The sequence below is a fragment of the Drosophila busckii genome, chromosome 2R (genome assembly GCF_011750605.1).
Source record: "Drosophila busckii strain San Diego stock center, stock number 13000-0081.31 chromosome 2R, ASM1175060v1, whole genome shotgun sequence".
NCBI classification, from domain to species: domain Eukaryota; kingdom Metazoa; phylum Arthropoda; class Insecta; order Diptera; family Drosophilidae; genus Drosophila; species Drosophila busckii.
The window spans coordinates 16,178,322-16,202,454 of NC_046605.1; the positions used below are offsets into that span (position 1 = coordinate 16,178,322).

General features: G+C 34.8%; 4 protein-coding genes across 5 annotated transcripts; 3 read left to right on the plus strand and 1 right to left on the minus strand.

Annotated features, from left to right (window-relative positions):
• Positions 1-124: 124 nt before the first annotated feature.
• LOC108597675 (zinc transporter ZIP1) lies at positions 125-1,503 on the plus strand. The gene is made up of 2 exons (XM_017984348.1): positions 125-1,207; positions 1,337-1,503. The coding sequence occupies exons 1-2, from the start codon at positions 169-171 to the stop codon at positions 1,372-1,374; spliced, it is 1,077 nt and encodes a 358-aa protein (XP_017839837.1). The 5' UTR covers positions 125-168; the 3' UTR covers positions 1,375-1,503.
• An 8,724-nt stretch (positions 1,504-10,227) lies between these two features.
• Positions 10,228-13,692, plus strand: LOC108594883 (uncharacterized protein DDB_G0292186). Its single transcript, XM_033295026.1, has 2 exons — positions 10,228-10,316; positions 12,644-13,692. The coding sequence occupies exon 2, from the start codon at positions 13,072-13,074 to the stop codon at positions 13,690-13,692; it is 621 nt and encodes a 206-aa protein (XP_033150917.1). The 5' UTR covers positions 10,228-10,316; positions 12,644-13,071.
• Positions 13,693-13,737: 45 nt separating this feature from the next.
• Positions 13,738-21,225, plus strand: LOC108597324. 2 transcript variants are annotated; one of them, XM_017983815.2, is made up of 6 exons: positions 13,738-13,779; positions 16,224-18,461; positions 19,104-19,213; positions 19,562-19,743; positions 19,808-20,048; positions 20,113-21,225. In XM_017983815.2, exons 2-6 carry the CDS (start codon positions 16,452-16,454, stop codon positions 20,255-20,257), a joined length of 2,688 nt encoding a protein of 895 aa, XP_017839304.1. In that variant the 5' UTR covers positions 13,738-13,779; positions 16,224-16,451; the 3' UTR covers positions 20,258-21,225. The 2 variants fall into 2 exon arrangements, with proteins under 2 accessions (XP_017839304.1, XP_033148967.1); XM_033293076.1 differs by lacking the exon at positions 13,738-13,779 and adding an exon at positions 15,160-15,239.
• A 975-nt stretch (positions 21,226-22,200) lies between these two features.
• LOC108597035 (ras-related protein Rab-2A) lies at positions 22,201-24,051 on the minus strand. The gene is made up of 4 exons (XM_017983328.2): positions 23,880-24,051; positions 22,974-23,133; positions 22,574-22,910; positions 22,201-22,507 (listed from the first exon to the last, which is right to left on the minus strand). Exons 1-4 carry the CDS (start codon positions 23,923-23,925, stop codon positions 22,409-22,411), a joined length of 642 nt encoding a protein of 213 aa, XP_017838817.1. The 5' UTR covers positions 23,926-24,051; the 3' UTR covers positions 22,201-22,408.
• Between the last annotated feature and the right edge of the window lie 82 nt (positions 24,052-24,133).

Genomic DNA, 24,133 nt, shown 5'->3' on the forward strand with positions numbered 1-24,133 from the left:
TTCACTCCTTACTTTGATACTTGAATAATCTCTAATTTAAAAGCTCTAAGTATCTTTTGATTGGCCGCTTGTCACTCAGCGCCGTAGATAGCGCTTAGTTGGAACTGCTTATATATTCTCGTGAACGGAACTTTTTCTCACTCGTGGTTTGGTTTCGACGGCGATAAGATGTACGGCATACAGTTGAACGTTAGTGAAGCCAGCAAGGTGATCGAGAGGGCGGCAGCAGATGGCTCTTCGGATGATGATCACGCACTGCTGGTGGCCAAAATAGTGGCTATGGTGGTGCTACTTGTGGTCACATTAATATGCGCTGCCCTGCCGTATATGCTGAATCGCTGCCTAAAGTGGACAAGTCAGAGTCCGGAGGAGACGCGCTCTTCGCCAGTGGTGCGAGGTCTTATCTACTTTGGTGGTGGTGTATTGTTTGCCACAACATTTCTTCACATGATGCCGGATATTATTGAAATTGTGGAGCATCTACAACACTGCGGCACATTGGCCAAAACTCCATTTGCACTGCCTGAGATGCTTTTTTGTTCTGGATTCTTCATAATCTATGCCATGGATGAGCTTATGTTTAAAGTAATGGTGAGACATCAAAAGAAACTCACCCGCTCGGAGTCGCGGGCCAGCGAAGCGTTTCATCGTGGTCACAGCATTAGAAACAGCGTGCTGATGACTGAACAGCGACCAAACAAGACGCAAGTGGAGCACAGCGAATCTCAGCATGCTGCTGGCCATGGCCACAGTCATATGCCAGTGGAAGAGAGCGGCTCGTTGCGTGGCTTAGGCATTATTCTGGCGCTTTCCCTGCATGAACTCTTCGAGGGCATGGCCGTTGGACTGCAGTTTACTGTTGGCACTGTCTGGTTTATGTTTGGTGCCATAGCTATCCATAAGCTGGTGCTCGCTTTTTGCGTGGGCATGGAATTGCTTGTAGCGCGCACTCGCACTAGTTTGGCCATTATATATCTGACAACTTTCTCGATTGTCACACCAATTGGCATTGGCATAGGCATTGGCATTAGTTCACAAGACGATGGCCAAGCAGCAAATCTACCGTCAGGAATATTGCAAGGATTGGCTGCTGGAACGCTCTGCTATGTGGTGTTCTTTGAAATTCTAACGGTACATCATGCTGGCTGGCGTGCATATGTGGCTGCATTCCTGGGCTTTCTATTAATGTTCGGACTGCAAATCTTAGGTAAGTTGATAAGAAACAAAACAAATAAGAATTAGCCGTAATTAGTTTTGATTGATATATAGTAAGTCAGAGGTTTTAGTGTGATTCGCAATTCACTCAAAGTTTTATAAATTTTATCTACCATTTCAGCTGATGAAGCGGAAGGTGCAGATAACGATTCCTGTTAATACCCACTATTACTATGTACATATATAAATTATATTAATTTGCACCTCACACATTGTAATCGAAGCAACACTTGCGGCCGTTTATACATATATAAAAGACGTGCCTTTTAAAATAAACACGAACAAATTAGCAACAAACGCAAACAGTTTTGGCGCGATAAATTTGGTATTTTTTAGCATATTTAATTAGAAAGTGGCGGCCGGGTAATAACGAGTCGAACTTATCTGATCTCTCACTCTCACATTGTTCGAACTTCGCCTTTTCTCACTCGCACGATACCGAAACTACACACTACGCTACCCAACACACACCAACAAAAACAATTGTGCATTTAAAAGTTGAAGTGAGAGGGTGTTACGCGTCGGCTAAAATCAACGATTTTCAAGTGCGCACGAAAAACGAACGGCTTTAAAAAATAAATAAATAAAAGCAAGCGCTGAAATAACCAACCAATTGCAGTTTTATACTCCCACAGCAAAGCAACGGAATCTCGCTTACATTTTGTGTTTTAACTGTTAATGTTCAAGTGTTCAAGTGTAAAGATAAACAATATAGAGTAAAACTTTCTGGAGCTTTTTTTAAATTCTGGCAAACTTTGTATTACGTGCGTCGCTTTTGTACACACACTTTCAAATACTCTTTTTGTTTAAGTTGCGTTGCTGGGCGGTGCTGTCATTTGGCCCCCGCTTGCACTTTCCCCCTCGGCTTTTGTTGCGCGCAGAAAAATCGAAACTCCCGCACGTTGGATGAACATCATAGTATAAGTAAGCTAGTACAAAACACTAAAGAGCGAGAAAGAGCGAAACACAAAGGGAAAATAAAATAAAATACAAGCGCGAACCAAATACAAAGCAAATCAATGTTAAATGCTAATTTATGTGACACAAAACGTTACGTGTAAAATATCAAAAATAGACCAGCGTCTTTTTGTACTCGTTTTTTATATAACACGCCTCTGACAATAAATGTTTACCCAAATAATAATTGTGCAATTTTATATACAATCATAAACGAAACCAATCGACTTAACGGTGCTTTAAAGCCGCGCGCACTGACCACATTTTCAAACCAAACAACTTCAGCAATTTGTGACCACTGTGCAGACCGTAAACAAAAAAAAACAACAGAACAGTTTTGTTTGTTTAATGAGAGAACATTTAATTACGTTTGTCATACAATTAAAATGTAAACTGTTTAAGTTGCAGTACTAAAGCAAAAGCAACAAAAGCTAAAATGATTATAATTTAGACAATTTTCAACTTGGAAACGCTAAGGAAGCAATTGAAATTCAATTTTGACGACGGGTAAGTGAAGAGCTTTAATATAAGATAAATGTTGCTTGCACAGAATAAATAATAATAAACAAAAGGGCGCATTGACCTTGTTTCTTCGGTTTGTATGTCATTGTGCTTTTATTTGTTAAAATGTAGATATCATATAGACTGACATACATATGCATAAAAGTGTGTGTGTGTGTGTGTGTGTAAAGTACATAAAATATTCTTTTTTTATCAGCTCACATGTGCGTGTTGTAGACATGTTACTTATATGATAAATACTTTGGCTATGTTTGCTTATTATTTAACTGTGTGGCAAATAATATTTCGTGTCTGACTCGAAATCAATTGGCAGAGCTATAAATAGCAAGTGTCCAACTGAAAATTGTATTAAAATTTATTTCAATATTTTGCGTCATTGAGCCGCATGTGTCTACAAAATTTAGCACGAAATTTTTTACTAAGACGCAATATTGTATATTGAAAAATAAGCACATAATATTATTGAGTTATCTTTTTTTTCATTGTACAATAATATTATGCGTCAGCTGCAATGCAGTGCAGCAAAGATAATAAGCAGGTGACTAAGTTTAGTTAGCTAGCTAAAAACTAAAATAAGCGCAACTAATTGTTTTATATAGTTTTCACACATATAACTTATATGTGTGTGTGTGTGTGTCTTGCCGCAATGATGCGACAAAATGTCTGCTAGTCTTTCGAGTATTTGTTTGTTGTTCTTGTGCCCTAAAAAATTATTTGCATAAAGCCAAAAGTCTCTGTCATTGTAAACCGCATAGCACAGCTTTTTGGGCTACACACACATACACACACACACACACACACACACACGCGCCGCCATTTTGTTGTAGCTCTTATGCTCAGCATGGCTGCTTTATGGTTTTTGTCTATAGCAGCAGCTTTAAGAGCTAACCCCCCCAAAAAAAAGGAAAAAGGAAAACCCAAAAACAAAATAGAAGCCAATAGACAACACACAATAAAGACAGCAAGATTTATGTTGATGGATAGCAATAGCTGCAAACACTTTGTGTGGCTTCAAGCTATTTATTTTCGCAGCAAACTTAATTTACTGTAATCGTAGAGCATTGGCCATTGACTAACGGTCAACTTGCTGTGGTGTGGTTAGCCTTGAGCCAATGTCTTAAACAAATTTTGTGCATTAGGTCAGCAAGTAACATTAGCTGCTAAAAAATCGTTTTCAGTTACACAAATGACAGCTGCAATAAACAATAAACGCATTTGTTTATACCAAATGTTTGACTAAATGCGCATAAGCGCTTAAAAAAATAAATTCTTAAGCACCAAACTTCAAGCGTCACAGCTGAGATGCTAAAACCGGTAAGACCTTTGTGCATTTTTAATAAGCAACAAACTGTGTCAGCAGTAAATGCTAAAAGCCAACAGCTGATTGCACTTAACAAAAAAATACAGAAAATCAATAAAAAGTTATAATATAAATAAGCGACTAAACCGGTTATCAACAGCTGCGTGTGTTGACTGCAAATGATTTTTATGTGTCAAACACTGTGTCTGCCAAATGAACAAAATTTGCATACGGCTAAGGGAGAAACACAGACGGACAGCTATTAAATTAAATAGACAAAGACAGAGAGAGAGAGAGAGAGAGTGGGAGCGAGACTGCACAGCATGCAGCAAGTTCAATAGACACAGCCTGTCAATGAACCAAGTCTGTGTGTAAACAAATAGTTTGCATTATTATCAACGCCTGTCTAAAAGTTAAGCAAACTTTAGCAGTTATCTAACTTGTGCGCTCAGCTGAGCAGCGTGTATGCGTAAACTTAATTTACTTATAGCATTCAGTTTATTTAGACTAAGCCATAGCGCAAAGATAACAGTTAATCTGCTGAACAAAGAGCATTTATAAAATCTGTGCAAATGCAAATTATGTAATTTATTACTTTACTAGTTATGCTATCAACATGCAATTTTGTAATTAATTTTAATGCAACTTGTGGGCATTTCTGAGAACACGCACATAAAGTTTAGAAAATATTAAGCTTTTGCATTTGTCGCATGCTTATCGCAGATTCAAAAAGTTTGTTATAACAGCAATGCAAAGTGGGCGTAAAATTTACCTTGAACTAACTTGAAGGATATACTAGAGCTGAAATTAACTTTTAAAAATTGCTTAAAAAATAATAAAAATGAATTGCTAAACTTAACTTGCTTGTAGTTTAGTTTTAGTTTATTTATTACCTTTATTTTTAAATATTATAGCAATAGCCACAGTTTATGTTAATTATACAATTGTTTTTCTCGCATTATAACTTATGTTAAACTTAAGATAACATTTGAACTGAGCTCATTTGTTCAATATCAACTCTCAATTAAGTAATTTAGTTTGTTGTGTCAACATATTGCGTTTCTGATATCAAATGAATGCACATTAATGCGAAGTAAGTGCAGGCACACACACAAACACACACCAACACACACACACACACAAAGCGCTGAACATGTGACAAATGCTGGTAAATTTCCACTGCTGCTGCTTAGGAAAAACAAAGTATCGGCAAAGAGAAACATAAGCTAAGTTAGTGGTGGAAAAAACGAAATGCGTATGGCAGGGCATTTAAAAAATTAAAGCAAGAACCAGAATCAACGGCACATTATCAAAGCAAACAACAAAGCAAAAGATGCGAGAGTTGCACTCGAATGTGAGCGCAAAGGCAAAGGCAAAGAAGGGTGAGAGAGTGTGAGTGTGTGTGTGTGTGTTCCCCTTAAAGATGTAACCGTATCTCAAATCAGCGGCGTTAAAGAGACGCTGACGCTCAGCTGAGCGCAGCGCTGTCGACTGCCGACTGCGACGTCGCAGTCAATCGAGCTTGGGCTACAGTTTTTGATTAGTTGTGATTTGATTTGAGGCCGCGTTGGTTGCACAAGAACAAAGAAGCGTCTTAACTTTTAATTGACTGAATTTTGCAAAACAAACAAATTAGTAGTAGTAACGTTAAGTAAGTAGAGAAAAAAGCAATAGGCTATTGTTGTTAGCATTGATTTTTTGCTTGTCGCTTGATTGTGTAAATTATGTGTAATTATAACTGCTTTGTCGCATAGTCCTTGGCATTTAGTCCTTGCGCAAAACTAAATCGAAAAATGTGCTACAGCCTTCAGTTTGCGCTCTAGTCTTTATGCATTAGTTTTGTCTATGCTGTAATACAAGCGTATATTTTTAGTTTTTATTAAATTTATTATACTTTAGCAATTAGCAAGTCTAAGTTAGCAGTTGATTTGCACTTCAACTAATTTGCATTTTAGTCAAATGCCATTTGTAGAAAAGTTAACCTTTGTGTGAGCTGCTCGCCTGCAGCGTTTTGCGTGTTCAGTCAAATCAAATTCAAAATTTATATGCCACCCTAAAATTTTTAAAACGACCTTGAAGCTGTTTACAGTTTGCATATTTAAGCGCTGCTCTTTCTCTTTTTCTCTAGCTAAGCATGCTAGACTATAAGCACAGCTTGAAAGCAAAACGATAATGGCAAAGAAAATATTTTTATAGGCTTTAATATCAAATATATATGCTGGCTATGACTTCATGATGTAAAAAACAAAAACAAATTTTTTTTTCACATAGAAAGCTTAGAACATTTTTATGTTTGCGCTTTGACTAAGGCCAGAGTGTGTATAAAAAAACAGCACAAAAAATTCTTATTTAATATGCGCAGGACTTACACATGAAGGAATTCCTTTACACACACACTAACACACACATATATATATGCATATATATTTGTGTATATTTAAAAGAAAATCAATACAAGGCACTTTTATTTCGTATGACCACAAAACTTTGTCAAGTTGAAGGCAAAAAAACAGCATAAATAATGCTTTTGGCACACACACACACACACACACACATGTATAGCTATGCATGTGTGTGTAATGTACGTCAATGTAAAATGCCATTTGACAAATGCGTTGAATATGGCGAACAACAAAATATTCAGCGCTTTTTATAGTTGGCCAGTTATTTGTCCAGGTGACTTATAAAAGCCAAGTGCACGTGTTTGTCTGTCAGCACGTGAGACACTCACATATATGTGTGTGTGTGTGTGTGTGTGTGTGTGTGTGTGCTGCAGTTGACTTTGCCACAGTGACACCTTTTGTATGTTTGCCTCCTTGCTTACGCTTGTTGGCCTGTCACTCGTATTTTCCTTGCCCTTTCGCTTTTACCAAAGACTTCGCTCTTGCATTCAGTCAGCAAAAGTTTGAAGAGCCAAGCTACAACTGCAAAGTTGAGGCTTTGTTGGATACTTAAGGATAAGTACGTGGCTTGTATGATGCCATACAATGTACAAGAGATGTGAGCTGCATAAGTAACTTATAGTTTTTCGTATAAATATATTGCGGATATGGTTGCGTATGCGTTATGTGATTGAAATATTTATAGTGATTGATGATAAATTGCATTATTTGAATTTAAATGTGTTTTTTAAATTTAGTTGGTAATTTAGTTTTATTAAAATTACTCTAATAAATCGAATAACATAGATTTATGCATACAAATTTTATTTATTTTAAGAACTACAATTTTTTTAATTTTTATTTGAAAAACTAAAAACAATTACATTAAAGTAAAATTTTAAAATTTTTTAAATTTAGTTAGTAATTGAGTTTTATTAAATTACTCTAATAAATCTTATAATATTTAATAGTAAATACATTTATGCAAACAAATTTTATTTATTTTAAGAACTACAATTTTTTGAATTTTTATTTGCATACAAAATTAATTTAATCAAATTTTATAATGTAAACTTAAGCTATGTTTAACTTTTATTAAATTGACTACATTATTTAATTTAAAATTTGTTAAAAGCTTTTGCTTGCATTTAAATTTAATGTCTGCTTGCTATAAATGTAATTAAATCATTAGATAAAAAGCTTTTCTATAGCTCATGTGAACATAATATGCTTAACATATTAGCACAACTTTTTAATAAACCAAGCAAGCGTAAAAGGTTATCTCTTAGCTTTATCAAAGCGACGGCTGCTTGGCCCTGCGGCTGGCAATGCAAAGGCCTTAGAACTGCTACAGCAATTAGGAAAATATAAGTGTTTCATAAACTTAAGCATAGCCCACAAAACTTGAGACTCAAAAGATAAACGTATTATGTAACAAACAAAATGTTGTTGCCTAGCTTATGGCTTGAAAGCTTCAAAAGTATGCAATACTAAATCTTGGCCCAAAAGTCCAGAGACAAGCTGTCAGTTGTGATAACAATTTATGCATAAAATGCAAATTGAATATGAAAATGTAACTTGAATTCGCTAGACAGACAGTTGATAAATAGCTTTGTTTAAGTATAATAATAAATAGCACAGGCGTTAACTATTTAGTTAAACACGAAGTGCATAACATGAAACCGCAAATCAATTAACAAGCAGCAAATATAATTGTAGGGTGGGTGCTGTCAATTACCAACGCAATTAAACAGTCAACAAATAACGCCGAATAAAGAGACTTAAATAGTGACAGCTTAAAAGAAAAATATCCAACACCCCAGGGTGGGTGGGATTGGAGGTGTGTAAATTAAACTGACAGTTGAATTGTGTAAAAGCCTTAGTCGCAGCTTAATTGTAATTAAAATGTATTTAGAATGCGCTGCCATTAAAGCTTATACTATGAATAGCAAAAGCAATTAACTAGGCAACTAGAGGGTTTAGTCATAATGATAGTTGTAGCTTCGGTGTTTATTCTATTTGGTAAATTGATTGATTTACATTTATAAATGGGTACTGATTGTTAATTTAATATATTAAAAATTGTTATTTATAAAAATAAAATATAATGTTTATTTAATTGAATAGTTTTATTAACTTAATATGAACTGACAAGTATTTAAATATTTAAGCTATTTAGTTGTTCAATAAATATTATATTTTAAAATTATTTTATTACAAAAAAAATTATAATAATTTGATTTAAATTGAATATAAATATTTTAAAAATTTTGGATATTAAATCTAGCGGTTCAATTAATATTTTAAAAATTTTTTATGACAAAAAAATTACAATAAGTATTTTAATTTAATTTTAATTTTATATAAACTGACAATTGCTTTCCAATTCAATGGTGTATTTAATATTTTAAAATGAATTATTTATTAATTAATTATAGATAAAATTTTAATTTAAAAAGTAGTACGCTAATGAATATGCAAACTATAAAAATTTTTAAGCAATTCATATTCTGCGAAACGAATTTAATTCTCACTAAGTCACACAAGCTTTTAAGTTTATTAATCAATACAGCACGGAGCAAATAATGCAAATAATTTAGTATTTGTATGCATAATAATTCATAGATATTTTTTATTTATTGTCATTTTAATTATTTTTAATATGCATATGCATTAAGCTTAGCTCAGTTGCAAATTGTATAGCTGAGCAATTAAATCACAATTGATTCAATTATCTTAAAAACATAAAGATAAGCGGCTTGCTTTCATTGTATTGTATTGTATTGTATTGTATAATAATATTTATATATTTCTCTAATGAAAATGGCCTCAAACAATGGGCAACTGGAGCAATTAAGATTATGCTGCCTTGCTCTTTATTGCATTGCCCTACATTTGGTTTTAGGGCCAGCAAAGAAATAATAAACAAAGCGAAAATATTTGCCATTCTTAGCTGGCGTAGGTCAGCATCAAAACCACTTTGCCTCGGTATCAGCATAAACAGCGCCCCCCATAACAACAATTAATCGTGAGCTATAAAATAATGAAAATTAAAAATTATCTGCAGCTACTTTTGCTTTTTTTCGGGCTAAGCAGATTGCACAGCAAATAGAACTAATCTAATTAAGGTAGATTTAGCAACTGGTTTAAGCAAGCAGATTGCGGTTTTGTTATTAAAGAAAACACGGCGTACTGTACAATTTGTTGAAAAAGTAAACAAGCTAAAGCTATAGCCGCTTAAATATTGTCAAAAATTTACATTAATTGAAAAATATTTACATAAACTTGTTTATGCGCTAAAGCAAACTTGTTTCTTGTAAAGTAAGACTTTGATTAATAACAACAAATACACATTTTGCATTTTGCATAGCTGTAAGCATTATAATTTACGCACAAGCGTTAGTTATAAATAAAAGACCAAAAATATCAAAGCAAGCAACAATACAAAAGCGTGATTGAGTCCAAGACTGTGGCGGGGGGCAGGTGGAGCGATAAACACATGTATCAACACGCATATGCATGCATACGTATGTGTGTGTGTGTGTGTGTCGTTTGCTGATAAGAAATTTATTAGATTAAAGCCTACGATAGCTGCGATTACAGACAAGCAAAGCATTGAGAGCTGCTTCGTCTGCTTTATATTCTACAATTCTTTTTTTTTCATGTCGTCTTGTTTCGTTTTCGGTTTTGATTCGGTTACAGTTTCGGTTATTTTGCTGCTTGAGGCTTTTGTTGCTGATTATTGTTACTCATTTATTAGTCTGCCAGGCAACGTGCCACTGAACTGTTGGCTGCTTTGGTCTGACGCTTAGACTAACTAAAAGTTTCAAATAGCAAATACATAATAATAAATTAAAATGTGCCGCTAGTGTTGTTATAATAATGTTGTTCAAATTAAATAAACATGTGACTTTTTGACGTTTTTGTTATTACAAAGCTGTGTAAGTGTTAAACAACAAATTGTTGCATACAAACAGGCGCTACACAAGCACAAATCTCAGTTATGCATTCAATTCATTCATATTGTGTAAACTATAAAATGTTAAGCGCATACTTTTTCAACATACTGTGTTAATTAACCAACAGTTTGCTACACGTGGCTTAGCGGCTTAGCAATCTTTCAAGTGATATAATTAATTTCGTTTTTAATTAGCCCCAGCGCTTGCTTTTGAGTGAATAAAAAGTGATTACAATGTTACAAATGTTAACTATGTGTTATATTTAGTCTTATCTGTTAATTGTTATACTACTTATGGTCACAATGTGCTCAAAGATTGTGGCTACAATTATATATTCTTTTAGTTGATGATTATCACAATGTTTAGCGTGTGATTGCTTAAAGATTAAAACTAAAAGCGCGACATCAGCTTTGATATTTGATAAACTGCACTTTGAGTTTTGAGTAGTTCAAGCGAAATCAAATGATTATACAAGTATATATGCTGTATATATAGTAGATGCCCATTGCAGATAATTAAATGCATTGCATTTCAAGTGATTCAATCGCGTGCGCCAATCGAGCATTGAACTTGACTATCTACATGGATGATTCTACGTCTACGTGTACGCCGGACAAGTGCAACTACTTAAGCTTGCATTGTTTTTTTTATTTTATTTATAAAAAGTGTCTGACAGCTCGTTGTTGCTTTTTTTTAATAAATAGCACATAGTAGTAGCACAACTTAAAAACAGTGTAATAAATCAACAGTAAATTAATTAAATCAAAAAATTCCACTACAGTGGGCAATTTTTCAGAATTTAATATCAAAAAGTCTTGAGCGCTATAAAAAGTGTACCAAACTATACTCTAAATTGAGTTGACAATATTTTTTCAATATAGCTTCAACTAAAAAAGAATTTTCTCTTAATAATAATAGTTTTGACCGAGAAATTATTATAATTATGCTGAAAATAAAAATTACTTTTCTTATCAAATTTGTTAACAAAGATTAAATCATCTAATGAAAATTTTTGATTTTTAATTTTAATGTCAATGAAAAATATGTCAAAAATTTAATATTCAACACGACTCTAAACTTTAGAGTTTAATTATGTAAAGTGAATGTGCTGAAATTTAAATTACTTTTCTTATCAAAATTTTTACAAAGATTAAATCATCCAATGAATACTGGCAATTTTTCGTTTTAATGTATGCACATGAAAAATATGTCAAAAATTAATATGAAACATTCATTACAAAATTTAATAAGCTTTACTTTATATAGATTAAAAAAGAACAAGCAACAATATTAAGAACAGAGATTTCCCTGAGCTAAAATAGCTAGATCTAATTAAAAAATTGCAATAAATAGCTAAACCGGAAATAAAAAATGCTAAAAAAAATAATTAAAATTCTTTACCATGTTAAATTAACAATATAATACTTAAATTGAGAATAAATTAGTAAATATAACAATAGTTTTTATTAATTATTGTTGTGCATATTTTATTGAACTTCAAATACGTCATATACTAAAATAGTCTGATTTCTAGGTAATAGTATTCTATAAAATGTAAGTTTTTTCAGTTTAAAAACTACTAGATCTAGCTATTATCTAGCATTAAAATAGCTAAAATGTCTACCTAATTTTGAAATTCAGTTAAAACATTCAATAATTTTATTATTTTGTTATAAACTTTATTATTCATATTGAAAAATGAACACTACATTTAATTTAAGAATATATTTCAATTAAAAAACACGTGTAAAAAGTTAACTAAATTAACTATTATTTGCTGTTAGTTAGTTAGTTAAGCTTAGCACAAATAGTTGCTCTATTAATTATGGAGTTGCATGCAAACTGAGTTAAGTTAATTGCCAGTATGATTTACGCTCCATATACTTAACACAAAATAAATATATATTTGGTTATGTTTTTTATTGCAACTGACCTGCAACAAATCATTCGTTGTCACGTGCAACAAATGCAACAATGCAATTAACAGTGCGTCAACTGATTCAGCATTGACTTGTGAAAATTAATACATAAAATACTGTGTCACATTGTTGGGCAATTCACGCAGCGCACAAATTGAAGACAAGCGTAATGTGTGCTTAGAATGTGCTTAAATTTATTATTTTGATTTATATTTTTAGAGCTGCTCTTTTGTTGAATTTAATTTAAAGGCACTTGCATGCGTGTGTATTGTCATATTGAGTGGCGTTTATTTGCCAGCTTGTCAATTTATCAACACAACAGAAAGCAGAAAACAGAAAACTAAACTAATTTGTGCGCTCTTCATTCTTTTTCTCTCTCTTTTTTTGCAGCAGCTGTAAGCAGAGCGCAGAAGTTGGCATAACAGGCAGCATCAGCTGCTAATCGAGGCACAGAGTCATCATAAATCATTACAACACACACACACACACACACACACACACAGACAAAGAGACGCGAGAAGAAGAAAGTGAAAGCGAAGCAGCAATAAAAGCAAATAAACGGCAGCAACGCGCATTAATCATACGCCGCGTGTGTCCACATTAAATAAGCTTCGCTCGTCGATATGTTTGGCAAAAAGCCGCATATACCGCCGCGCATTTGACACGCGTTCATTTACCGTTTAGACGCATAAACCGTTATATTCTGCATACCAACTATTTATTGTTTTGCTTTATTTAGTTTTTCGTCGCCCATTTTCTTTCTTTCGTTTCTCAAAACGTTAACTTTTGTGACAAATCCCAATTGTTTAAAGTGCCGCATGTGGGTGTCCGGGATAAAAACGTTCAGTGGCAGCTACAACTGCAACAACAACAACAACAACAACAACAATCAGCCTCAGAGCAGCCAAAAAATTTGTCTGCAGCGTAATTTTGCTCAATTAATTTCCTTGTGGTTTTTGTTAAATACGCTAACATTCTTAATGAATGAATTTCGGTTAAAATCACTTTATCGTGCCACTAAAACCAAAGCAACAACTGCAACAGCAGCAGCAGCAACAGCAACAACAGCTGGTAATAAATCTGCAAGCAGCAACAACAACAGCAAGAAATCAAGCAAATCCTTCGATAATAGCAACAACAACAATCCACGTACTTATAACAACAGCAGCAAATCGAATAAAGTCTTTTTACATTATATACCACGTGATCCGCGTCTAAGAATTTTCAATAAAACCGCCACACTGAATAAACACTTGTGCCAACGCACTTTAAGCGAATTCAATATAACTGAAGATTTATCTAATTATGGTGAATTAATTGGCGGCAGTGTCAGTGATAGTAATAATAATTATCCAAACAATAACAATAACAATCACAATCAGAATTTGTATTGCAATTTGAATAACACGCTACAGTATACAAATACTTTAAAAATATAAACGCGAGTGTAAGTTGCTATTTTAAACAAAACGTTGTCCGTTGCTGTTGCACACACACACACCAATTGACGCAGGCGTTAAAAAAAGGTAAGCATTAAAAAATTAATTAAAAAAATTTAGGTTATTATATATTAGTTTAAATTAAATCAATATTAGATATTAGTTTAAAAAAGCATTTGAACTAGCAAAGTTTACGCTCTTAATAATTTTATGTAAGCTTATTATATTTATTGTATGTACAGTGCAGCTTCGATAACGTAAACTGCTTAAAGTTAAGTTAATTCTTGAATTAAAACTCATTTTGGGAAAAATGCTAAAAATGCAGGCAATCCCCCAATGAAAGAAAATTTATATTATCAAGAAAATAATTGATTTAAATGATAAAGTTTAAAATTATTAAATATAAATGTTAATACTAACGATAAAAAGAATAGAATAGAATAGAAAAGAATTCTCTAATTATTAAGGCTATTCAAGTTATCAAAATTGTTCACGTTCTCCAACAGCTAAAAAAAACGTTATTGTTTCTTAAATTATTTTTAAAAAATATAAAAGTATTTTATTAAGTTTTTTAAGCCAAAATTATTTTAAAATATCTTTTGTAAGACTATTAGTTTTAAATTATAAGCGCTTTATTCCAGGCTTGGGGATTTACCAACTTGTTCATTTTTTAAAAAGCAAGTTTTTGTCTTATCGTGTGTACACTGTATTTTATTTTATTTATATTGTATTTTTCTTATTTTCAAAAGCAGTATTTACATTTACAATACATTTTGAAATTTTTATTAATATATTTTAACAAATTTTGCTATTTAATTAAGAAATTCATAGAAAAACTTAAATATATAATTCAGCTCTTATAGCTAATATAATTAGTGAATGAACGTCTAACATGTAGGACTTAAAATATTAGTCGTATTAAAGACTATTATCAAATTTTAATTCTGATTAATATAAGAAAACCTTAAAAAAAAAGGTTAAATATTAAAATCGGCTTTTCTAAGCAATATAATTAGTGATTGCTGATAAGTTAAATTCGTTTTTCTTTTAGTTTCTCTGAATTTCGTCAAATTCAATTATATAAAGACATTATGCTCGCTTATTTATTTTCTTGCGCAAATGATTTTTGGCCATATATTCTGCACTTCTTCTAGCTGTCTATGTGTGCTAAATTTAAACTACAGACCAAAGGCGAGTGCCAAAGGCGTAAACAAACGTAAACAAAAATGCTGCCAAAATTAAAATTTATTATTTCTATTGCACACATTCAGCAAAAAGCGCATTTATATTTAAAAATCAAGAGAGGCCATCAGCTGTTTCGACCCGTTGACGCATTCGGTCGAGTCTGCTCCTATTTTTCTCAGTGAGCGAGCGAGAGAGTGAGGTCAAGTTGAAGGCATTTGGCTATTGCCACTTAATAAAAACAGTTTTCGCGCGAATTTGCCAACGTAATGTTTGGCGTTTGTTGTTGGCCTGCATTTGTTTGCAAACAAAGTCGAGCGGAATGCTTTAACAATTCTAATGACAATTTCAATTTGTGTATTCGAGTGAGTTAAAGCAGCGAAATGTTTGCCAAGCATGCGTATTAAAAAGTTTTCGTTGTTTGCGCAACTTTTGCACATTAATCAAAATGCAAATAAAGGCGAAACGAAACCGAGAAGCTTTAACAATGTTGCATAAGTTTTATTCAAATCTGCACAAACAAACTTTAAGCTGCAAACTGCTTTAAGCCTAAGCCTAAGTTTGAATTTCAATAGCAGCAGTTGGAAAAGTGCTAAGCATTTAATTTGACTTACATATAAGTAAACAGCTTAGGGCATTTATTTAAATAAGCTTTAAGCTGAAATCAAGAAAATATGCAAATAAAAGCAGCAAATTTATTGATTTCTTTAATAAGTTTATTTATTAGCAAAACAGAAGCAGAAACATTATTATTTATTTTAATTCTTTATAATTGTATTAGCTTAGAATTAATTCTATAGCTCAAATAATGTAGCCAGAGCAATGCTGAGACATTCATGCTGAGAATATAAATTATTCTAGACATAATAAAAGTAAAAAATAATCAACATATTATATTTTTTTAAATTCGACTAATCATTTTTATGCTCAGGCTTAAAGCAATGCAAATACTTAAAATCTATTAAGCTTAACTATTAATTTGACAGCATTTATTATTTGAATAAATAGTAAAAGAAAATTATTTAATTAATTTATTTAGTTATATGGAATTATTTTATTTTAATGCTTAAGATATTATTAAAAATTTGATACAATGAAAACTTAAAACAGCTTAAGCTTTAACTGAAATTAAAACTTTAAACTATAAATAACTATAAATTTTACAGCAATTTATTATTTATTAAATTATTTAGTTATATAGAAATATATTATTTTAATGTTTAAGAATGTCTCAAAAATCAAATAATTAATTTGATGCACGTGCAATGAAAACTCATGATGTGCTTAATTTAAAATTTGGCAAATTTGCTTTCTTCTCTTACTAACTCTTGCTCTTCTTCTTATTACAGTCTGCATTCGTCTAGCGATTTAGTGGCAAACCAAAAGCAATCCATTGAACCACCTTGCAGCTACTTAAAAAACCTAATAGATTGCTGAATTAAATAGAAAATCTATCAAAAACTGTGTTCAACAACAATCAGTGCAAATTTTTTTATACGCAAAAAACAAAACTTGAATTTGTTAATTAAGAACGCCTTAAAACAAAAACCACACACACACACACACACACATACACAATGGCCAAGCCAACACAGCGAGAGGGCAATAGCAATAACAACAGCGCTGCTGCGGCCAATAACAACAACAATAATAATAATAATAATATTAATAACAGCAGCAGCAAATTGAATGGACAGCTGCCGGCGCCAGCGCCAGCGAATACGCCGCTGAACAGAGCCATCAAGCATGATCTGTTTCCGGAGGTGACGTTCTGCAATTTGTCGGTGGAGGAGCTGGACGATGGCGCCAGCCACAGCCGCATGGTGCGCAATAGCATTTTGGCGCTGGATGCGGAGGGCAACGTGGTAATGAGCAGCTTATCCAATGGCACGCAGGTGAAGAAGCGCAAGCGTTTGATATCCAATGAGTCGGGCGATTCAATAGACTCGAGCAGCACCGAAAAGAAAACTCCCAAGATGCCAGATGGCGGCTATGGTTGGGTGGTGGTGTTTGCCTCGCTGATGGTGTCGCTTATATGGGATGGGCTGTCCTTTAGCTTTGGCCTAATACACACTGAGCTGCTGGCTTACTTTGGTGAATCGCCCACGAAGACCGCGTGGATTAGTTCGTTGTTCTTTTCGGTGCCGCTGCTCATGGGTCCCATTTGGTCGAATCTTGTGGATAAGTATGGCTGTCGCAAGATGACCATACTGGGTGGCGTTATATCCGCCTTTGGCTTTGCTATTTCATCCGTTTGTAACTCGGTGGAAATGCTCATGGTTACGTTCGGCATCATCAGCGGCTTGGGCTTGGGCATAGGCTATGTCACCGCTGTGGTGTCCATTGCCTTTTGGTTTGACAAGAAGCGCAGCTTTGCCACTGGCATTGGCGCCTCGGGCACAGGCATTGGCACCTTTGTCTATGCGCGTTTGACGCAATATCTGGTCGAATCCTATGGCTGGCGTGGCGCCACTTTGATTCTAGGCGGCACCATGTTGAACGCTTGTGTCTGCGGCGCGCTGATGCGTGATCCGGACTGGTTGATCGAAGAGAATCGTTTGGAGAGTCGCTCGCAGAGTGTCACTACCTTTTCCAACTCCAGCGTTTGCCTGGAGGAGATTAAAAAGCTGCTCGACACGGGCATCACTAAGGAGGCCGTGCTGGATACGCTTGTAACCAAAAACAACACCGAGGCCAATCAACAGATTGACGATCCCATGGACACGGGCCTCAAGCGCTATCGCAGCGAACTCTTTCTGCCCACCTATCTGAGCGCCCAGGAGCTGGACAGCATCTGCGAGGTGAAGAGTCTGAGCCGCCGCTCATTGAGACACAAGGAAGGCGCCGAGGCGCCCTCGCGCGAGAATCTGCTCTCCATGTCGTCGGGCGCGCCGACGGTGCCGACAGCAAACATTCTCGGCTCGCCGGATGATACGCTCATGGGTGGCATACCGCCCGAGGTGGCAGAGGCGGCCAAGAAGAGCTATCTCGCCTCCATAGAAACGCTCTCGCCCTGGGAGAAAGCGGGCACGCCACAAGGCTCGCTCCACTCCGAGAGTCTGCTGCAGGCCAATTACGCCAGCTCACGCTACTCGCTCAATGAGAATATTTTCATGGCCCAGCGCAATACGCCATCGCTGTCTAATCTCAAAACGAATGGACATCGTCACAATTCCGTGGACTTTCTCAGCGAGGACATGCACGGCTATTATATGTCCACCAAGGAGGAAACTTTTACGCTGCTCGACAAGCAGCCGCGTGCGCAGCCGCTTGGCGCCGCCACTGTCATCAGCATACCCGAGCATGAGCAGCATAGCGAGTTGGCCTTGCGTCGCCAGCGCTTGGATAGCATAACGGGACTGCGTCGTCTGTCCAAGTCGAAGAAGCCTAGTCAGCATCAGCGCTCGAATCTGCGTCGGAACATCTCCATAAGGAACTCGAACTTCCTGAAGGACATGCGCTTGCATCGCAACTCGATCAATTATCGTGGCGCCATGTTGAATACGCATCGTTATCGTCTGCGTGCCTCCTCCTGCCCCAACATTTATCGCAATTCGATGACGACCATAGCCAAGGAAGAAGAGGATGTAAGTAGAAGTGTAATACGATATTCAGACAGTATATTGCATTCTTTATAATAATACGACATACAGTCTTACGTTATGCACACATGCATATTTACAACAAACACCTTGACGGTATTCAATGTTACGATATTCGGCTTAAGGATATTCAGTTAACAAGCATAGCATTTGAACTGCATAGCTTTCTTTCTATCACAACAAACGCCTTTACGCTATTCAATGTTTCGATATTCAGTTGAATAAATTATGTATTTTCGCTTTTATGTTTCAAATCAAATGGAAAATATTTGCAATAGTTTAACTCTCTCGTTCTGTCTTTCTGCCTTGGTCACTTATCAGGCGATTCCCGATCCAAGTCCAAGTCAAGCGCTCGCTTGACAACAACCCCACAGCAGCATTTGGCTCAAGGCACGATAATATATATTTATAATGTTATATGTATGTTCACATGCTTTATAATATGTTTTGCGTACTACGGGCTGCCGTCAACGCTGATAACGCGACCATTCAGACAACAATACAGACAACACACCACACTGTGTGTTTCCGTATTGTCTAATTACTTTTGTTATATTAATCACATCACAGGCTTATCTGCATCTTTAATTATGTATATATGTATTTGTTTATATATTTTTTTGACAGACCTGGTATGATAATTTTGTGGATACAATGAAGTCGGCCTTTGATTTTTCGCTCTTTTCGGACAACAAATTTGCGCTCTTCAATCTCTCAACATTATTTTTGTTTATATGGTGAGTACATGCTGACTGCTAATTTGAAACTTGTGGCGAAATTAGATAAACGTCAGTGCACACAAAACTGTCAAGTACACTAACACACACATTTATGTTTTGCCAACAAAATTGTTTGGCAACGGCTCAAAATTTATGATGCTCAGACGCGTGAGAGCAACAAATTTTAGTTATAATTAAGCGATGCGCATTTCGCATAAATTTTCCACAACTAAAAACTTTGCATATGCTTAACCAGCAAATAGTTGATATACTAGCGCATATTAAAGTTATCAGGGCTTTAATGCTAAATTATAACATAGTTTATACTTTAACTTTGTAATCACTTTACTTTGTTGTCTCTGACAGGTTTATTATACCCTATCTTTATCTGCCCGATTATATGAAGAAATATGATTATGATATAAGCGAAAGCGCAGTGCTCATATCGGCAATTGGCATTGCACAAACTATTGGCATGATTGGCTTGGGCTATCTGGGCGATCGCGAGTGGATGAACATTAACATTTGCTACTCCATATGCATGATAGGTGAGTAGCACACACAGTTTATAAACTAAACTTTTAGGCTAAATTGTTATATTTGTTTTCCCAGTTTGTGGCGCCTCTGTATTCTTTATGCCCTGGCTGATAACGAGCTACAATGGACTGATGACCATGTGCATCATCTTTGGGTTCACCTTTGCCAGCTCGTTCTCGTTTACACCCAGCATACTGGTCAGTATTGTGGATCTGGATGATTTCACGTGTGCCTATGGTCTGGTATTGCTCGTACAGGGTGTGGGCATGATTGCCGGACCGCCTATAGCTGGCGCCATATATGAGTTCACGGGCAGGTAAGTTCGCAATGCTTTAAACTTTATAATGCATCAACTAATTGAATTGTCAATTTGCTTGCAGATGGGACGACTCCTTCTATTTTGCGGGCATATTCATAGCACTCTCCGGCGTCTGTTCGTATATGATTGAGTTTTGTGAGAAGAAAGCAACTAAGGAGAGTGATAGTGATGTCTCAGAGACTAAAAAAGCTCAACTTTTACATTAGATTAATAGTTACACACACACACATACATAACATAATGCCACTACTATAGTTGTTAAGCTAAAACAAAAACACACACGGACACGCAAACAATTGACAACAAATTCAGTGCAATTTCTGATCCGCACTGTGGCCTAATTACAAATTATAGACTAGCATTAAATGTTATCACGTTTCTTATGTCAAATGCTGTTGCAGCTATAAAACTCAGAGCAAGTTCTTAGTTAAAATAAACATAATATATTAAATTGATGCGCATATAGCATAAGCTAAGCATATTGGCTTGAGTACTAATTATAATTAACTAAGTTAGATAACGCACTAAGACAACTACAACTGTACGTAAACTCCAATAAAACAAAACAAACACTAACTAACAACAATTATGCATTAGAACAAACTAATTGTATAACAAAATTAAAGCAATATCAATGCAGTGCATCACTGCCATGCGCAAACGGGTTCCCCAAATTGTCTTCTTTATAAAGTTTATAAATAGTTGTAATGAAAGGCTCCAAAAGAAACAAAAATATATAAACAAACAAAATATTTATACCAATCTATGTAACGTATGCAATAACTAATTCAATTACTGAATTTTTCAATCAATTTATAACTCACAAAGTCTTCAAACTGAAATGATTCATAATTATATATAGTATATAGTATATGTATCACAGCATTAACCCGCATTGCAAATGGTTAGCGTTTTTACAAACAACAACAAAACCAAAACAGTTCAAGTATTATTAAAAGATAAAATTCATCAAGCCACCACCACTTAGCGAAAAGTCTTACGCACTGAAATCAACTTTAGTCTACAATTCCTTAACCAATATATTTAGCAAGGATAAAGCACACTTTAATTAAGTATACATTTATAATAGACACACACCCCCTTTATATACATACACACACATACGCGTACCATATACAACTGTAGTAAGTAGTAGCCTAGTTGTTGTTTCAAACAAAAAAAACTAAACAATTTTTATAGCTTTATAAGCACAACATTTAGCAGAGATTTGAAAACTAATTAAATTGTAATTCTAAAAAGAAAAAGTTTACAAAATTCAATTAACTAATATAATTACTAAATGATACTAGGGTATACAACTAATATTCTCAACAAAAAAATAATAAAATCAAACATGATTTTGAAACAAGTTTGTGTGTTTTTCTTACCTTCACTTTCCAATTGATATATAGACGTTATGTAAGTTTGTTGATATTTATTTGTGTATAATAAACTGCTTTGGGTCTGGCAAATACAAATGTTTCATTTTATTTATAAATAATTTGATTTTATTTTTTGCTGTTTTTAAATATATAAACTTCGTAATTGTCGGGGCGACATGATCGAATTGATTTAGCGTTATCACCACATTCATATTTTTCTTTTTTATTTTTATTTTGTTTTGTTGTATAATAATTTTATATATTAAACTTATAGTTATTATGCATGGTTTATGTTTATTTTATCTTTGTATATTTTATGCAAATCACAAACAAAATATAATAGAATAGGCAAAGCAAATGCATACTAGTATAAACAAATTAAATATTTCTAAAAAAAATTTTAAGTATTGAGGAAAGGCTAGAGACAACGCTAGCAGCCAGGAAGAGGGATCGACCGAATAAATGAATCACAATTATACATTCTGTATATATAATATATATATTACACATTCTCAGATCTAACTAAATGTACACAAAAATATTCTTTATATACGTACAAATGTTTTAGTTTTTTGTTTCTTTGTTTAAAGTTTACCATACAAAATTTTGAAATCACGCACGACACATTTTACATACACAAATGTTTATTTTAAAATTATAATTTATGTATTATGTACGTTATCATTTTAATTCTTTTAGCGGATATTTTAATAGTTACAAATAGCTGCTATTAATGTCTTATGTGTGTGTGTGTGTGAGTGTGTGAGTTTCGTTTTAATTTAACATTATGCTTAGTGTTGAAATGGGGCTTCACTAATTCGGTCTGCTAGTTTTGCAGCTAAGTTTATTACGGTTATATTTTGCTTGAAATTAAAAATAAACAATAAAACTGCATTCCACTACTGTCTAGGAATTAGTCACTAGTAGAATTTACAGCAGCGGCTATATTGGCTATATACCAACTGGGCTCTAATCCTAGCAACAACCGCTGTTGCCTGCACCACCCGCACCGCCAGCACCGGGCAGCGCAGGATTTGTGGGCGTTGCCTGCTGTCCGATTTTAATGCCATTTGCCTGCAGTCAATGAAAATGCATGCATAAATATTTAATTTGCAATTTATATGCAAAAGCAACACTTACCTCATTATTTATATCGAAGACGCCCTCCTGGATTTTCTCGTAAATCTCTTTGGCTGTATTTATGAATGCCTCCTCCACATTGGCAGCTGTGCGCGCAGAAGTCTCCATAAATACCAGTCCATGTTCTCGTGCAAAAGCCTCTCCCTCCTCCTTTTTCACCTCACGCCTCGAATCCAAATCGCTCTTGTTGCCTATAAGCATAATGACCATGTTCGAGTTTGAATGCTGACGTGCATCCTCCAGCCATGTAGTCAGATGATTGAAAGTCTCACGTCTTGTGATGTCATAGACCAACAAAGCGCCAGCCGCACCACGATAATATGAGCGCGTAATAGATCTGTTCCAAGAAAAATACAATGAGTACTCTAACCACAAGCTTTATGCATTAAATGTGTCATACCTGAAAGCCTCCTGACCAGCTGTATCCCAAATTTGCAGTTTTATCTGTTTACCATCGATGGTGATCATGCGTGCACCGAACTCAACGCCAATTGTTAAATCGTGCACGGGTTGGAAGCGCTTATCCGTGAACTGCAGCAGCAGACATGACTTGCCCACACCTTTGGAAAAATAAAGCAAGTTAAAGCAAACAAAATTAGTAATTGCTGGATTATAAAACAAACGCAGAAAGTGAAAGTTTTGTTATAATGCAATGCAATGCAAAAGCCAAAAGCCAACAACATTACTTATACACATAAACAGGTGTTTTCCATCACTTGCCAAAAATATGATCTAATTTTTTTCTCTAAAGCATAATGGGATAATCTCTTCGGCAAATGTTAACAGCTGTTTGCACTACATTTAATCGAATGTTTAATGTACTGCTGAACTTTAATTGATAAGAGAAGAGCAACCAGCCTATCAAACAGTTTATGTATGCTTAAGCGTGGGGGAGATTTGATATGATGGTGGGTCAACTATCAAAAGTTGACTCAGCGCCAAAGCAACTGCAGGGTAGTAACATACGTTTAGTATTATCCCCCCTCCAGCCTAACACAAAACTCCCCTTGCCACAGCTGTTGACTTCAGCTCTGTCTCTTTCTCTCTACACACAGAGGCGTTGTTATGGTTTTATTGATTTTTCCTTGCTGCGTGGGCTCCCCAATCATTTGGCGCTTTGTTGCAGGCAGCTGGACAATGGGCTGGGCCCCGAGTGCAACAATAGCGTAAACAGTCTAACAAAACGTCGCAGTTTGAGCTCTGTTGCCCTTTGTTTTGTTGTAAACTGCACAATTAGCTGACTTAATCATATGAAATTTTCTCTCATATGGCAGGGCACACAACTCACACACACTAACAGACTCACCAGTATCACCAATAATAATGTATTTGAACAAGTATGCGTAGGACATGTTGGCTGGCGGTTGATTTACAAACTTTGCTTGGGGATATTTAAAAAGTTACAACTGTAATAATAATACGCAGTTTCAATCCGTGTAAATTTTGCAAAGTTGTCTGATGATGACTGTTGTCGATAGGCAATGACGATAAGCGATGACGACAGCTGAAACGTAGAGTGGCATGACATTATGAAATTAGGGTGACCGTACCTCCTTGCTA